The sequence below is a fragment of the Aricia agestis genome, chromosome 21 (genome assembly GCF_905147365.1).
Source record: "Aricia agestis chromosome 21, ilAriAges1.1, whole genome shotgun sequence".
Taxonomy (NCBI): domain Eukaryota; kingdom Metazoa; phylum Arthropoda; class Insecta; order Lepidoptera; family Lycaenidae; genus Aricia; species Aricia agestis.
In genome coordinates, this window is record NC_056426.1 from 10,134,026 (window position 1) to 10,152,285 (window position 18,260).

The 18,260-nt window shown below is 38.4% G+C and overlaps 1 protein-coding gene across 5 annotated transcripts in view; it reads right to left on the bottom strand.

Moving 5' to 3' along the window:
- The window catches only part of LOC121737690 (protein Skeletor, isoforms B/C), a 56,699-nt gene that overhangs the window by 20,394 nt on the left and 18,045 nt on the right, over positions 1-18,260 (bottom strand). For all 5 annotated transcript variants that reach the window (XM_042129362.1, XM_042129359.1, XM_042129360.1 and 2 more), the window contains exon 2: positions 6,622-7,142. In XM_042129362.1, coding sequence (XP_041985296.1) covers positions 6,622-6,679 — 58 coding nt within the window. In that variant the 5' untranslated portion in view covers positions 6,680-7,142. The remainder of the gene's footprint in view (positions 1-6,621; positions 7,143-18,260) is intronic.

Consider the following 18,260-nt stretch of genomic DNA (forward strand, 5'->3'; position numbering starts at 1 on the left):
GTTTTGCAAGTATGAAGACCCTTACTAAACTCGTGGGGAAAATGTAATAAAATTTCAATGTAAAGTGTAAAGTAGTCCGCTAGCACTAATTCCGCGCTTGTCAGTCTACCCGCGTTTCGCCGTCACGTGCGACAACCAAGATGGCGGCCGGGGTAACCAGTTGTTGGACGAAAATTAGGATAATTGTTTTTTAGCGTTTTCGGCATCTAGAACTGCCCCGGGGCAGGGCAGGCAGGGCGATGGTTGCTTCGGTCATTACCTGCACCACACGGCCAAGAGGGAGCCAACACCTCGTTGCCACCACTGCGATCATGATGACGACACCGTACAGCACACGCTCCGGGAATGCCCAGCCTGGGTTGAACAGCGAGCGGTGCTTGTTGCGACCACCGGACTTGACTTAACAGTCCCGGCCATAGTTTCAAATATGGTTCGGTCGAGACAGGGATGGCACGCAATAGCTACCGTCTGTGAGGATGTCATGTCACAGAAGGAGACCGCCGCGGCTCAGCGCCAAGCGGAGGAGAAGGCACGGACTGGTTTTAGTGGGTAGAGCTGCGGTCAATTTACCACCTAACCGACCGCAGAGAGCCCTACATATCCGCGGCTGGATTTCCCCGTCCCCCGAGGAATGCGTAGGAGCATTTCCCGTCTTTATAAAAAAAAGGCAGGGCGGGCCGAACGGATACGAAAATATCCGAAGTTTCAATTAAGATCATAAACTACGTAATATGTATTGCACTAGTACTAAGTCCACGTGCTTCGTGGATCGTCGGTTTTGTTCGGCTATTTCCGCTATTTTATAGTGTTACCAGTCCCGTGATTTCTTTCTTTGAAAGAATAGACAAAATAACACTTTATCTTTGTCTCTATCTGCCAGTATTTTTACCCTATTTTTACTGCGGTCATACTATGCTGCACACTTCATAGATTTCGCCCATAACATGCCGTAACATTCTCTTATAAATAAAGATTTTTTTCTGCCAAATACTCAATAGTTTATTCTGCCAAACATAGTCAACTCTCATTCATATTCAGGACTTGTCCTCAAAAACGCCTATACCGTAACCGTGGTCACCCTACCGATTACAATGTTCGGGTGGGGTCGGGACCGCGGCGCGGCGCAAATATTATTTTTCATCATAATATTGATATTTATTAGTACTGAATTTCTGATAAACTTAATACAGCTTGCGGTTAGCCTGTTTTATGTTTAAAATGGTTCGAAATAGCAGTCAAAATGGCTGAATACTGTTTCAGAGTACAGCTCGACAAGGCTTTAAATGAGTGATTCCCAAAGTGGTCCAGGTGGACCCCCAGGGGTTCATGTGAGACTAGATAGGGGTCTACGTTGGCCCTGACAAAAAATGGGGGTCCACAATTGTGGGCCACGAAACAAAGAGTTTGGGAACCTCTGCTTTAAATGAACGTGGCTGAAAAATGAACTAACGCTGCCGTCAGCTACAAAAACGCCAATTTTGAGTTTTAATACAATTTTGACAGTTCTCCTTTAAATGCAGCGCCCCCGCCCACGTTCATTTGTCGGTCTGTATCTAGCTTTCGGTCAGGCAAAAAATTACGTATTAAGAAATGACATTTTTTATATTCTACATGGCGTCCACGTCTCTGTTGTTTCGTTTATCGTCGAACCGTAAATTTTTTCTCAAAAATACTATCCCATGTCCATTCCCAGGACTCAAAGTAGCTCCATACCAAATTTCAGTAAAATCGGTTCAGTAGTTTGGGCGTGAAGAGGTAACAGACAGACACACTTTCGCATGTATAATATTCTATTAGTATGGATACCATATCAACTATACTTTAAGTTCCCACGTTGACAATCAGGTGATCCACCCTCTAGTTTGCCTCCATAAAAACTTTTCAGTAAGCGGAACCCTCTTGAGCGTAAGCCCGTAGGGTTCCGCGCCCTCGCGGATATTCAATAGAATAGATTATACGGAGCCCTCCGGAGATGAGGAAACTCATCATTAATTATTATGGAAATAGATGCTGTTTGAGACTTCGTTTAACGGAAAGAAACCGTACATTTTGTGTTTAAAATGCGCTGTCTGTCTGTCTGTTACGTCTTCACGCTTAAACGGGTGAACCGATTTTAATGAAATTTCGTTGGAGACACTGAGAGAGGGTCGAAGCGCGTCGAAGCGAATTATTTAAACTGAACATAACAAATTCAACCTTAACTCCAAAAAACGCACTTTATTACTTCTGAGAATTTAAAAAGGCGCATCCGCACAAATTCGCGTGAATGCGCCCAACCAACGCTGATTGGCCTCACAGCTGAAGTAATAGAATAATAGAATAGAATAGAAATCATTTATTTGCTGAAATAAGGTACAATATGATGTTAAAGTAATATGATCAGCTCTCTTATTTTGCCTTTGGGTGGCGTGCAAATTTTATACATTCTAATTTATAATTTATTTACTTATACTAATACTACTTATAATTATTTGTCCTTTTATCTTATTATATTTTCAAGTATACTATTTCTAATACTTAAATAATTATTATAAAGAACTTAATACAATAATATTATGTCAATTTGTGCTTTTTTTACATAAACAATTTAAATTTTAGATAATGAACAATATTTATGTCATGAATTATCATCCTATTTTATTTCGATATGATTATTATTATTATATTCTAATATAGATATTAATATGTCAATAAATTAATTAGCATTTATGGTTTCAAAGTCAATGTCAATAGTTATTAATAATAATAGTAATCATAATAGTCATCATTACATAAATTTCATTTATTTATTTAATTTATTTATTAATAAGTCATTACAAAATACATATTTTATAACTTTATAATAATTCCATTAGATACTACGATTCATTTCTTTATCATTTAAAGTATTCATTGATTGTGTAATAGCATTTTTTTATAAGTAATTTAAATGTCAATTTATTTATTATTTTTTTAAGCTTTTTAGAGGAATATCTAAGAAGCTTGTTGAAGCCACCCGAGACCCCAGAGCTGGGAGCTACCTGGCGCAGCGGATAGCAATTGCCATCCAACGTGGCAATGCTGTCAGCTTGCTGGGCACTCTGCCAGATGGGGACGACTTGGGCAAGTTTTTCTTTTTATAGTTTTATTTTTAAAGTTTGTATATATAATATATCTGTATATTTTAGATAGTATTTTAGTAAATACTTAAAATAAAATATATAAAATAAGAAAAATTTATTAAATAGTATACAATTTTTATCTTTAAATTCATCAGGTAATTTATTATATAATTTTATTGCCATACAGTATGCACTATTAGAGAATATATTCTTTTTCTGAGTAGGGACCAGTAGTTTCTCCTTCCTTATTTGTCTTTGGCTCGATAAATTGTTCTCAAATAGATGGTAATGTTTCTTTACAAATTTTAACATTTCGAATATATAAATGTATGCGTTACGCTCTGGAGTTAAGGTTGAATATTCTGTATTTAGTTGGGAATTCGCTTCGACTCTGCGCTATTATAAATTGACCCTAAAGGACAGGATAGTTTTTGTCGCAGAAAAATGTACGTTTTTCGTGACGAAAAAATTTTGGAGCATTTCCCGAATCCCGAGACGCAAAGTATCTGCATACCAAATTTCATCAAACACGATTGAGTTTAAGCGTGAAGAGATAACAAACAGACAGACAAACCTTCGCCTTTACAATATTAGTGCCAATTTTATTTATCTCACAGATAATATAACTTTCTTTTCCTTTTTGGGTACATTAAAATTCGATCAATATTCGCAAACGAGACGCTTTGAAAGGCCACAAGACAAGTTTTACTCGTTTTGAACGGCGATAGAATTTCGCTTGTTATGTAAGTCTTAACTCTTATAGGCTCCATGATGGAAAAACGATTATGAACCTGTGAGACATATTATTCGTGTACAGCGGGGCTACAATGGTCACATTTAGCAATTCCTCTCAATCAATTCAGCAAATGAATTGTCAAAACTGTCAAACTGACAAATGTCAAATCAGTACAAAAATACAGAAACGAATTGCAAGCAGAGTTGCATTTTGCGATTTTAGAAAAATGAATCATATCGTGATTCTTCAAAGCGACCATTTTAGCCCCGCAGGGTGTAAGTGTAACAAAACAAAATGAGGGTGTGTCCCGTAAACAGAGTTTACTCTGAAAGAGTATTTTTTGTCATTTATAATATGGGCAAGCGTCCAAGCGTCATGGGTTTGCCCTCAGGGTTTGCCCATTACAAAAATGTAAAAAAAAATATCTTTCAGCGGTACTACTATCACAGTAAACTCTATTTAGTTTTGTTAAATCCTGTATAGAGAACTCATACACACCCTTAAGTATTATCACCTTGTTATGTCAAACCATGTAGCCTACGGTATCTTCTATGTGTGGTCACACATTGCACTTGACTGATTTATAATGTGTCCTGTACCGAGGCCGTTTAGTAGTATTTACCTTAGATCAAGCACAAGGTTTATCATTTATCACCTGTAGGCTAGATCGTGACGTTTAGAGGCTGGAGTCATAGACGGTTTTAAGACATAAATACCAACTGCCCCGGTATACATTGTTCTGCTGCGTCTCGCATATTACATGGTGTCACAAAAATAAGTGATAATACTTAAGGTGTGTACGTGTTCCTTGTAGAGAGTTCACTTTGAAAGTAGCAGCGCCGAAAGACCCCATACAAAAGTGAAAAAAGATTTTTTTCACTTTTGTATGGGGAAACTCGTGACGCTCGGGCCCATATTGCCCATACAAAAGTGAAAAAAAAAAATTGTCTTTCAGCGCTGCTACTTTCATAGTGAACTCTCTACAAGGAACAGTGAACACATACACACCCTAAAGTATTATCACTTACTTTTGTTACACACTGTAGATAACATGTATTTTTTCAAGCCACAGAGCAATGAGTTTCTAAAATACTAGAATATCATTGCCACAGAGTATGTACATCATTCAAAATCGGTTCATTGACTTAAGCGTGAAGAGGTAACAGATTGACAGACTTTCATTTTTAAATATTTTGACGTGGGAGAGCCATACTTCGGCACGAATTGGCCGGCTCGACCGGAGAAATAACACGTTCAGAAAACCGGCGTGAAACAGCGCAAGTTTCGCCGAGTGAGTGAGTTTACCGGAGGCCCAATCCGCTACTCTTTTCCCTTCCCTACCCTCTTCTATTTCCTTACCTACCCTATTCCCTTCCCTACCCTCCCCTATTATCCTATTCCCTCTTCAAAGGCCGGCAACGCACCTGCAGCTCTTCTGATGCTGCCATGTGTCAATGGGCGACGGAAGTTGCTTTCCATCAGGTGACCCGTTTGCTCGTTTGCCCCCTTATTTCATAAAAAAACATTACTAGATGACGCCTGCAACTTCGTTGCACCAAAATTCGTTTATCGCTCAGGAATTGTTATTTTTTCGGCATAAACAGTACTACGTCCTTTCCCGGGACTCAAAGCATCTCCATACCAAATTTCATGCAAATCGGCCCAGCGATTTGGACGTGAAGAGGTAACAGACAGACAGGCAGACAGACTGACACACTTTCGCATTATAATTAGCATGGATTGATAAAACTATACCAGAGTAGACAGAATGATAGAGTATGCCGACTTAGAACTGATGTTGAAATTTTTAAATTTGACGTATTATGACGAAAATCGTCGCTAGGGTTGTTAAATTGTTATCTACGAATTTAAAACTATGACATATTCGCTGGACGTGTTCCTCTTTGGTCGTATTGTTGTTTGTGTTTTGGCACATGCGATTAAAATTGTCAGAATCCAATTTTGAAATCTTTATTTTAAATATTTAAAAACAAATTATATCAGCCAGCACGAGGCACAATCCGTTCATAATCCTAGTGAAACCCGGCGAATTTGACAGATATTGAAACCTGTCCGTCTCTTTGCAGTCGAACTACTGGTAGTTATGTCTATTGTGACTATACTCAAGAAAGTGTGAGAATTTACCACTGGTCGTGGGAATGTAGCGATTTCTTTGTATGTCTAGTTGTGTACGCAAAGAATTAGTTCTCAAGGCTTTAATTAGATTGTTCATGAGTCAAGAACTCAAGACCCATCTTTGCTCTTGCCAAGAACTATGTAGATTCTAGATCCTAGTATAGGTCTAGTGTATACGTCTAGACTTGACGAGAAACCGTTTTTTTGTAGTAATAATAATATACCTTACCTACTATGTTTTGGTATAAATATTTTTTTCGGTTTTATTTAAATTACAACAGGTTATGGGCCCAGCATGTTTCCACTTAATTCAAAGTATGAGATGGAGAAGATTTTACAGTATTTAATGTACTTATGCCTATATTTATAAAGAAGCTGACAAAAGAGTGACTAAAACATGAATTCAACAATAAAATACTTTCTAAATCTTAAGCAAATATCAATAAAATTCGTGATGACTTTACCTCGTTACAATAAGCAAGAATAAAATGCATAATATTATCTATGTTTAAAGGCATTTTACATTTTCAAATCATTTTATATAATAATTCAGACATAGAGTTGTACACCACATTTTAAGTTCTCTTATTTTATTCCAACCTTTCTGAAGAACTCCCTAGTCATTACCATACTAAAAAAACAACTCACCAACATTCAGGATGAGAAGGACTAGCGGCAAAACGCCGCGGGGCGGAGCCTGCGCCATTGGCTAACCGTCGGGGGCGTGCGTCCAGGATGTGATGAAAAACCCGCGATTCCAATTTTAAATTCACGCGGGAAGCTTCTTTTTTAATTTACGCACTTATTTTTTTAAATTATATGCTTGAGACACTGGCTTGTTATTCTTAATTCAAATATTTTTCACTCGCATTTTGATTTTTGACACTGTTGTTCCCGCGTTCGCGCGAGGTTTTCCGCGCCCGATTTGACACTGGCTTTTTTTTAGCGCGGCAAACTTGTTTTTTTTATACGTATGGCGACGTGCGCGCCTCGTCGTTTCTTCACCCGCACTGACTTATGAGTTATGACTTTCACTCTTCACATCATAGCAGAACACTTTCACCTTCTTATGCTTATCAATAATTATTAACGTGGTTACGTTGGAGCTTTGATTAGGCCATTGGTGTACAGCGTTTAGCATTTGCGTCTTGATGTTGTGCGATGTTTATCTGAAAATAAAAATATACAATTTAAAAATAAAGAACTTACATGCAGACAACTTGACAAATGGAAGCAAAACCAAACTGTTAATACACATAATCTATATATATAAAACTCAAAGGTGACTGACTGATTGAATAGTGATCTATCAACGCACAGCCCAAACCACTGGAAGGATCAGGCTGAAATTTGGCATGTAGGTAGATGTTATGACGTAGACATCCGCTAAGAAAGGATTTTGATAAATTCCAACCCCAAGGGGTTCAAATAGGGGATAAAAGTTTGTATATAATAATACTTCTTAACGCGAGCGAAGCCGCGGGCAATAGCTCGTATGACATAATATACAAGGATATTTTTTACATGGATGACATTGTCAAGAGTGTGGACTGTGGATGTAAAATAGCCATCATATCACTTCAAATGAAAGCGATTATTCATCATTGACCATCAATATGATATACGTGGATGACATTACACAATAGTTGAATATTTTGGGTGTGAAATATTTCTCTCAGGTGACAATTTACGAGATGGTACCACCGCCATTTGCCCATTTCAGTTTCGGCCACGTCAAAAATATATCCTCGTAATCCAATTTTGATATACAGGGCGCAATTAAACTTATCGCCCAAAATTTTTTAATAGGTATCATTAAGAGAGTCCATTTAGCCAAAAAATAGGGTTTTAATTTTTTTGCAATAGCAAATTTTATCCAACTTAAAATCGTTGCAGAACGTTTACTTCGCGGCGTTGGATAAAACATGGTCCCGCACGCGCCAGCGACGCGTAGTGTCCATTAATTGTGGTGTTTTTAGGATAACTTTCGGAGGCTATTTCTCAACATTTTAGTATTGAGTGATTATAAAAGAAAAAATACGTGTATTTTTATTTTTAACAAGGATTAATATATCGGGCCAGAAGGTTTAATTGCACCCTGTATAACTCTCTCTTGAAAAAATTTGCATAAATCTAGTATTATATTAAACAGCATTAATCGTTTTAAGCCACACAATTCACATCTAAACAATTCTTGCTCAATACGTAAGAAGAACGTACTTGGGTAACCTTGCGAGTTTCCTTTCTATTTGTTTTGTGTAACGCAATAGATATCACGATCCTCGTTAGGTTCTATTTACGAAGCCCTTAGCCAAGATGTTTTCGTTAATAACGAAGACAAAGGAAAAATTTGTGACATAGTATAAAAATTTGACTTTGCACGAAATCATTTTGGCTAAGGGCCGTAACTTTGGCTGTGTGTGTACCAGTATTCTTATTATTATTATACTTATTTTGAAACAATATTTATATACAGGTGTAACAAAAATAAGTGATAAAACTTTAGGGTGTGTACGTGTTCCTTGTAGAGAGTTCACTGTGAAAGTAGCAGCGCTGAAAGACCAAATTTTTTTCACTTTTGTATGGGGAAACTCGTGACGCTCGGGCCCTTGGCCATACAAAAGTGAAAAAAAAATTCGTCTTTCAGCGCTGCTACTTTCACAGCGAACTCTCTACAAGGAACACGTACACACCCTAAAGTATTATCACTTATTTTTATTACACCCTGTATAAACTTTTGATTTAGATTCGAAGCAGTACCTTATCAAGCATTTTTTAAGTCATTGCATAGCTCCGCGATAAAAGGCAAAGCTTTGAGCGCGGCGACTGAATCAAGAAATTCCGTAACGAAAAAACCTAACACCACACACTGCGACCGGCACAGCGGCAGCGGTGCGCGTTGCTGTGCCTCGTTTAACGTGTCTGTGTGCGTGCGACTAGATGTATGCGAATTATAATTGTATAATTTGATAAAAAGTGGATTTTACACGTGGGAGAGCCATGCTTCGGCACGAATCGGCCGGCTCGACCGGAGAAATACCACGTTCTCACAGAAAACCGGCGTGTAACAGCGCTTGCGCTGTGTTTCGCCGAGTGAGTGAGTTTACCGGAGGCCCAATGCCCTACCCTATTCCTTCCTTACCCTCCCCTATTCCCTTCCCTATTCCCTTCCCTTCCCATCCTTCAATCTTCCCCTATTAACCTATTCCCTCTTAAAAGGCCGGCAATGCACCTGCAGCTCTTCTGATGCTGTGAGTGTCCATGGGCGACGGAAGTTGCTTTCCATCAGGTCACCCGTTTGCTCGTTTGCCCCCTTATTTCATTTTAAAAAAGTACTATGCAAAAAGCTTTACCTCGGCATTCCCCGAGTGCCACACGCATTTTTTTCCGTAGTGTCACAAAATATAGATGTAGACAAAATTTGTCCCCACCCCTCTCTTTATTACACTGCGAACAAAGTTAACCTGAAGGGCCCTTCAAGGGCTTGACCTGAGAATGACCGCGTAATGACAAAAGAAAAGTCAAGAAAAGTGATTTTCAGGGAAATTACTTTTCCAGGAAGAGTTTTCTAAGTAAAACGATACGGTATACTGAGAACGTAAAACTTGGTAATGTCAAAAGAGACGGCACTTAAAGGCGAAGCATGTGCTTTTTAGGGTTCCGTAGCCAAATGGCAAAAAACGGAACCCTTATAGATTCGTCATGTCTGTCTGTCTGTCTGTCCGTCCGTATGTCACAGCCACTTTTCTCCGAAACTTTATAGTAGCTCTTATGAGCTATACTATTGAAACTTGGTAAGTAGATGTAGTCTGTGAACCGCTTTAAGATTTTGATATAAAAATGGAAAAATTATTAAAATTTTAGGGGTCCCCATAGATACAACTGAAACAAATTTTTTTTTTTTCATCTAACCTATGCGTATGGGGTATCTATGGATAGGTCTTTAAAAATCATATTGAGGTTTCTAATATCATTTTTTTCAAACCTGAATAGTTTGCGAGAGAGACTCTTCCAAAGTGGTAAAATGTGTGTCCCCCCCTCTAACGTCTAAAGTAGGGGTATGATAAATCTAAAAAAAATATATGATGTACATTACTATAAAAATAAACCTTATTGCTGCTGCAGAACCCTTCATGGGCGAGTCCAACTCGCACTTGGCCGGTTTTTTATAGAAGCTACTAGCTGTTCCGCAAACGTTGTTCTGCCATATACATTATTTCTATCATCAATATAAAAAGTAGATAAGAACCTATTCTCATGCCTAACGAATGTACTTACATACAAAATTTCATTAAAGTCGGTTGAGCCGTTTTGGAGGAGTTCGCGCACAAACACTGTGAGTCTGTGACACGATAATTTTCTATATTAGATTAATCTTATTCTTATATCTTTAAACGAGCAATTCTTGTATATAATATATGTATAATTGAAATCTCGGAATTAGTATATAGGGGGTTTCGGGGGCGATAAATCGATCTAGCTAGGAATCATTTTTAGAAAATGTGATTTTATTCGTGTTTTATCGAATACCGAGCAAAGCTCGGTCAAATAGCTAGTAATAATAATACAAGACACCGATGCGCCAAAATACGTTTATCGCGCGGGAACCGTACGTTTTTCCGGGATAAAAAGTATCCTATGGCCTTTCTCTAGACAGACAGACACACTTTCTCATTTATAATATTAGTACGGAAGTATGGATTTATCAGACACCCGTCTCTTTCGCGTCAACCTATCAGAAAGAGACAGAGCATGAATTGTGACGGCACGAATTGATCCGTTGAACCCTCAGGAGGGGTATGATTAAAATCTCTCTCGAAATGTTTAAAATCTCCTTTCAACAGGTAAGGATGTGGATGAGGCATTCTGTTTGGATTTTATAACACAAAATGTTAATCTGGAAATTGAAGTATTTGTTCAAAATGTACCATTTATTAATTAAATATGGCCTATAATTTAAATAGTTATTTAATAGTACTAGTTGATGCCCGTATCTCCGTTCACACAGGAAAAGTACATTTTCAGGATGTATCTCTATACAAAATTTCAGCAAAATCGGTTCAGCGGTTTTTATATAAAATTAGGGCGCAAACGGGTCACCCGATGGAAAGCAACTACCGTCACCCATGGACACTCGCAACATCAGAAGAGCTGCAGGTGCATTGCCGGCCTTTTAAGAGGGAATACGCTCTCTTCTTGATGGTTTGCAGGTTGACAAATAACAAAGGCTAATTTATATCACTCGAACATTAACGCAAGAAAACCGCAGCCGCCATCTTGGGAAAACGCCATTTTGTGTTGTAATTAAGTGCAGGATATTAACGAACTTCTGTCGCAGTCACAACTTGGCCTGCGCTAAATAAATGATTGCGAATTTGGGTTAGATCACCATCATCATTATCTGCCCAATTCGTACTTGTATGTCTGTCTATTACTTCTTTCTTTGTACGGTTTTATGCTAAGTACTCACATACAGTTTTACTCGATCGAGCAATCACGTAAAGGCTTGGGTTTTCGTCCACACATTCAGCATTACTCGATAGTTTTACTACAAATCGAAAATACCACGTGAAAAAATTATCGTGTTGACCGCAAAACTCACACGCTTGAGTAAAGCTCGACATGGCTCGACGGCTCGCGTCGAGTAAGTTCAAAGGAAATTAGATTTATTTAATTCCATCTTCGAGTTGTGAGTTTTGCGGTCCACACTATAATTTTTACTCGATTTGGAGTAAAACTATCGAGTAATACCGATAGTGAGTAGTGGTGAGTAGTGAGTACCGATCATTAAGGCGATCACAAAGTTGTAGTACCTAATATGCAGTGACGGATTAGCCCTTAATCAAATTAAGCAAATGCCTAGGGCATCACGTCTGAGGGGGCACCAAAAGAGTAAAGGTTCAAAGACCGATTCTAGTTGAGATACGGATAGGGGGGCCCACAGGCATGGATTGCTTAGGGCATCAAGGAGTCTTAATCCGTCACTGCTAATATGTATCTAGTACAATGTAATAAAGACTACCCTTATTACAGACTTCGGTGTAAAATTGGACTCCAAATTCATATATTATCTGAACACACAAAAGCCATCTGTACAGTTTTTGCAAAAAGTATAATATTTTAGTACCTCTAGAGTCTAGAGACTAGAGTACTTTTAACACCTGAGAATATACTTTATTCAAATCCCCAACTGGCAAAATCCCATGCGTCTTTTAACGCGATTAAAAAATGAAACGAAAGGTCGCGGCAATTAGTGCTGACCTTGACACTTTCCTGCTCATTACTGACTGGGTAAAGGACAGAGGTCGCGTTTTGTTCCAGCGAAGGTGACAGCAGAATGGGGTGCGTAGGTAAAGGAAAAACTGTTACAGTTGTCATTGAAATTGAATTCATGAGTACAATGCGTTGGTTTCAGTGACGGTGGACGTTTTCATTGAAGGAGAAGTAATTTTATAGTGCCCAAGTGTGTGCGTTGTACAGAAGAGCCCTCTTTTAAATGATAAACGAACTACAATAAGGCAAGGTTGAAACTGAAAGCATGGGTATAATGCGTTGGTTTCGGTGACGGTGGACAGTTTCATTGAAGGAGAAGCAATTTTATAGTGCCCAAGTGTGTGCGTTGTAACTTGTACACAAAAGCCTTCTAGTGTCCAGAGGCTTTCTTGCACATTACTGACTGGGTAAAGGACAGAGGTAGCGTTTTGTTCCATCGAAGGTGACGGCAGAATGGGGAGCGTAGGTAAAGTAAAAATTGTTAGAGTTGTCATATTTCAAATCGTTTTTGTCGTTGCCAAAGCTTCCATTTATGGAAAAGACCGAACATTTTCAAATTGTCTTTTATCAACTACATCTACTGACGTCCTTTATTATTATAGAATTTCACAGTCCTGCCTGGGAAGGCTGGGACTCAATCTGAGAACTATAATTTCTATAAAAGTATTTTTAATTGTACTTAGGTTTCCTATTATCTAGGCTACACAGAAATCTGGATCACAGATCAAAAGAAATCCTTTCATTAGTGCCGCGGCCAAGACCTCGGTGTCCAATGGCCTAGTTTAAAACCTATCATCATTATCATCACCAACTTGTTAAAATAGCACAGAAAATTAACGTTTATTGAGAAATCCGGATAATCGCGAATCCGAGGGCCGGATAATCGAGTTTCCTACTTCGAGTAAGTATTCCTAATTCGAGTTACTAATTTCATACTAATGTTATAAATGCGAAAGTGTGTCTGTCTGTTACCTCTTCACGCCTAAACCACTGAACTGATTTTTGCTGAAATTTGATATGGAGATCCAAGTATCTCCATATCAAATTTCAGTCAAATCGATTCAGCGGTCTGGACGTGAAGAGGTAACAGACAGACAGACACACTTTCGCATTTATAATATTATATGGCAGAGATGAGATGAGAGAGAGATGGCTGTAAGTCTATTCGTGCCGACGCATGGATTCTCAAATTATAAACTTCGGTACGCCTACGCAATTTCAAAGGTCAGCCTACACTATGAGCAAACGCGTAGGCAGATCCAAGCAGATACCTTTTATGTTAATCATTTTGACAGTTTAGTTTTGCATAATTTCACGGAGGAGTTAGGACTTAGGAGTAGGGCTGCCTGCCGTCCGGGTTTCCCCGGATTTGTCCTAGTTTGAAGGGCGTCTGGGGTGCGTCCCGGCCGGGTTTTTGAAAAGTGGCCGGGTGAAATTCGGACACTTTTGTTGAGAGAAATCCAACTCTTTAGCCAGGCACCAATAAACGAAAGATAAAAACTCGCTAAGCATACACACGATTTCTTGCACGGACTTGGAGCTAGTCTTTTTACAAATTCTTGTTGGAAAATCAAAAATTGGCAAGACGTTATCGTAAATACTTTTTAAAAGATGTGTCCGGGGACATAGCTGGGCATTAACTCGTTAATCCGTTAATCGTTAATTAACGAAGTTAACATTTTGATTAACGGATTAACTTTTAAGTTAACTTTTAAAAATATTAACGGACTCGTTAACTTCCGTTAATATGCAGAAGTCCGTTAATCGTTAATCCAATGCCTACTATTTACTGCACGGCACTGCGGCGCGGCGCGAAAACATGTTCAGACAGGGCAGCGCGGCGCCGCGGCACGGCAGCAGCGGGTGAAACAAAAACAATACTAGATACATTTTCAGGCGCGTGCGAGTGAGAAGAGATTTGTTTCGTTTTATCATTTCATTGCTCAGCACCGATACTTATAGAGAGAGTGATTTGTTTATTGTTATTATAAATCATATTTTGCAAGTTGATAAAGAAGAGTGCAGTATAATTTAGTTAAGTAGAATACAATAATTATAGAAGTATTTTGTTTCGTCCCTAACATTTTAACTTCCAAAACCTTAAATCAACAGGTTTTGTATGTACACTAACGCAATGATATAAGTTATACGTGGGAGATGCTTCGACACGAATGGGCCGGCTCGATTGCAGAAATACCACGTTCTCACAGAAAACCGGCGTGAAACAGCACTTGCTGTGTTTCGCCGAGTGAGTGAGTTTACCGGAGGCCCAATCCCCTACCCTATTCCCTTTCCTACCCTCCCCTATTACCCTATTCCCTCTAAAAGGCCGGCAACGCACCTGCAGCCCTTCTGATGCTGCGGGTGTCCATGGGCGACGGAAGTTGCTTTCCCGTTTGCTCGTTTGCCCCCTTATTTCATAAAAAAAAGTTACAACAAGGCCATATTACATATTAACGGATTAACGATTAACGTTAATTTGCGTTAATTCGTCCTACATGTAACGCTTTAACGTTTAACGAAGCTAACATTTTTTTTAACGGATTAACGATTAACGAAGTTAACTATTTCATTAACGGTGCCCAGCTATGTCCGGGGAAATAACCACATTTCGGCCAAATTTCCGGGAATTTTGTCGTGCCTTTTTTATGAAATAAGGGGGCAAACGAGCAAGCGGGTCACCTGATGGAAAGCAAATTCCGTCGCCCATGGACACTCGCAGCATCAGAAGAGCTGCAGGTGCGTTGCCGGCCTCTTAAGAGGGAATAGGGTAAGGGGAGGGCAGGGAAGGGAATAGGGGAGGGTAGGGAAGGAAATAGGAGAGGGTAGGGAAGGGAAAAGGGTAGGGGATTGGGCCTGACCGGCGAAGGCAATTTGGGTGATGGCAGCCCTACTTAGGAGTAGGTTAGCGAACCAAACGGCGTACAATCCTGAATCAAGATATCGAAGTTTTTAAGATCGACTGTGGGTTGAAATGACGACAGAGTGGGCATCAAAAATCCATTCTAATTAGTCTGTCTGTCTGTATGTTACCACTTCATGCCCAAACCAATGTATGTAATAGACGTGGGAGAGCCATGCTTCAGCACGAATGGGCCGGCTCGACCGGAGAAATACCATGTTCTCACAGAAAACCGGCGTGAAACAGCGCTTGCGCTGTGTTTCGCCGAGTGAGTGAGTTTACCGGAGACCCAATCCCCTACCCTATTCCCTTCCCTACCCTCCCCTATTACCTTATTTCCTCTTAAAAGGCCGGCAACGCACCTGCAGCTCTTCTGATGCTGCGCGTGTCCATGGTCGACGGAAGTTGCTTTCCCGTTTGCTCGTTTGCCCCCTTATTTCATAAAAAAAATACCGATATTGTATAGGTATGGACTATGGAAATACTTAGAGCTCCGGGAAAGGACATAGGATACTTTTTATCCCGGAAAATAAACTATAAAAATCGGCCAAGTACGAGTCGGACTCGCGCACGAACTTCCGTACCAGTAGAGAGAAAAATTAGACCAAAAATTGTGTTTTTGTATGGGAGCCCCTTTACTTTTTTATTTTATTTTAATATTATTATTAAATATTAAAGTACACATACAACTAAGGATTTTCTGGAAAATTCAAGTACCTACCTGCTGCCATTATTGATATAGAGCAAAAAAGGCTACAAAAATCACGTTTGATGTATGCCCCCCTGAAATATTTATTTTATTTTGTTTTTAGTATTTGTTGTTATAGCGGCAACAGATATACACAATCTGTGAAAATTTCAACTCTCTAGCTATAACCGTTCTTGAGTTACAGCCTGGAGACAGACAGACGGGCAGACAGACATCGAAGTCTTAGCAATAGGGTCCCGTTTTTACCCTTTGGGTAGGGAATTCTAAAAATGTAATTGTTGTATTCAACTATTCATTCAACGCATGGATTTTACAAAATTTACCCTAAAAGAGGCAAAGACCCTTTTGTTTTAGTCTTTCAATATTTGAGAACTAGAGTGCTATTTGTGGAAGCGACGAAATAATGACAAACAGAACTGATTTTCGGCACGAATATGTTGGCACTAAGGCCTCACAGGAAACTGGCGTAAAATAACACTGCAGTATTATAAGACAATTATAATGGACTAGATAACGCCCGCAAGTCCGTTGCGCCAAAATTCGTTTATCGCTCGAGAACCGTAAACTTTTCCAGGATAAAAAGTATCATACTATGTCCTTTGCTATAAAAAGTATCTCCACACAAAATTTCAGCGAAATCCGTTCAGTCGTTCAAGCGTGAAACAAAATATATGTTTTTTGTTATAAGGTTTTTTTTGTCTTCGTTAATTATTTTTGCAATAATGATATTTGATAAGACATTACCATAAAGAAAAATACCTTGAAACAAAACTACATAAGTAATATACTACAATAAATACTTATATAACTTAATATAACATAGGATAAAATAGGTACCAAAGAATTATTTAAATGATAAATGTATAAATATAAAAAAAATCATTATTAAATTACAACATTTTATTATGAAAACCATAGACTTATAAATTATAATATATACAGGTTTATGATGAAAACTGATATCGATATAAAGCTTGGTTACGCCATTTTCGTTTTAAAAAAATTTTAGAACACTTTTGAATTTTCGAACTCTATTTTTTTTATTAGTACTGTTTTGGATTTGACATTTTCACATAATGCTTTTTAATATTATGTACTTATTAAAGATTTTCCTTCTCATTTTATTTTCTCTTTGACTATACTCAAGCTTACGCTATACTAATTATAATACTGTAATTTTGATGATAAATCTTCATTTTCCGATGAAAACACCAAAAACCCGAATCGAAATCACAAATTAAACTGGCAACTGTATCCTACTAAACACTGCCACGAAAAAATCAATCTTTACAGTCCGCGGTATGGAATCGAACGTCTAATATTAATTCGATTCACCGATTTAATTGGAATAATTTTTGCGTGTGGCAACAATGTTACGTATTAAATGCACTTTGTGGTTGATATAATGATGGGAAAAGGGGTTTACTTTGTGTGTGGGCGCGGAGGCTCGACGGGCGCGCGTTGGCCGCGGGGCGGCGAGTTTTGCACTGCCGTATCCGATTGCGAGGGGAATATTCGGTGGTTTTCCCCGATTTTGGGGTAAATTAATGTTGCCTTTTACCTGAAATTATTGTCCAAATAACTAATTTGATTTAATTTGGATTTATATCCAAAATGAAGTAGAGGACGATTTTATTAGTAACATTATTAGTGGTCAAATAAGTACACTTTATATCAGGCGCATAATAAAACAATGTCTAGAGACTATGCATTTATTTTCAATTCAATTATCTTGTTAAATCGATTAGTTTTCAACAAACTAGTGTCTGTAAAAACAACCACATAATTTTATTATTATATTAAAAAAATATAGCAGTTAATAAGTTACTAAGACCTATTTATTTAGGTATCTAAAAACAATTCAAAATAACCATCAACATTTTAAACTTTCGCGTTGCATTATATTTAAAACTTATTAATCGGGACTTAACGCGACTTATTCAAATAGTAACGTCGAGAAAAAGTATAAACTCGTAGTAGCATTACTATTCGAATAAGTCGCGCTAAGTCCGGATTAATAAGTTTTAACCATCAACATGTCGAATAATCGAAAAATACTATAGACTTCCTACAACTAATCTCCCCAGTTATGAAAAATTAGTGTTAATTAATATCCCACGACTGGCAACACCGCTTCGCCCGTAGACCCCGCCCGCTACGAGCTACGCCGCGCCGCTACGACGTAGGCGTAATATAGGTTACGTTAGGGTGAGCACGTGTCACTGATTGTAGTGGGATGGTGATGTTATTAATAATTTATTTAAGTATATTTAATAATTGATTGATTTATTTTTACCACGCTTTTATTAGCTTCACATATATACAGTGTGTAAAAAAATAAGTGATAATACTTTAGGGTGTGTACGTGTTCCTTGTATAGAGTCCAATGTGAAAGCAGCAGCG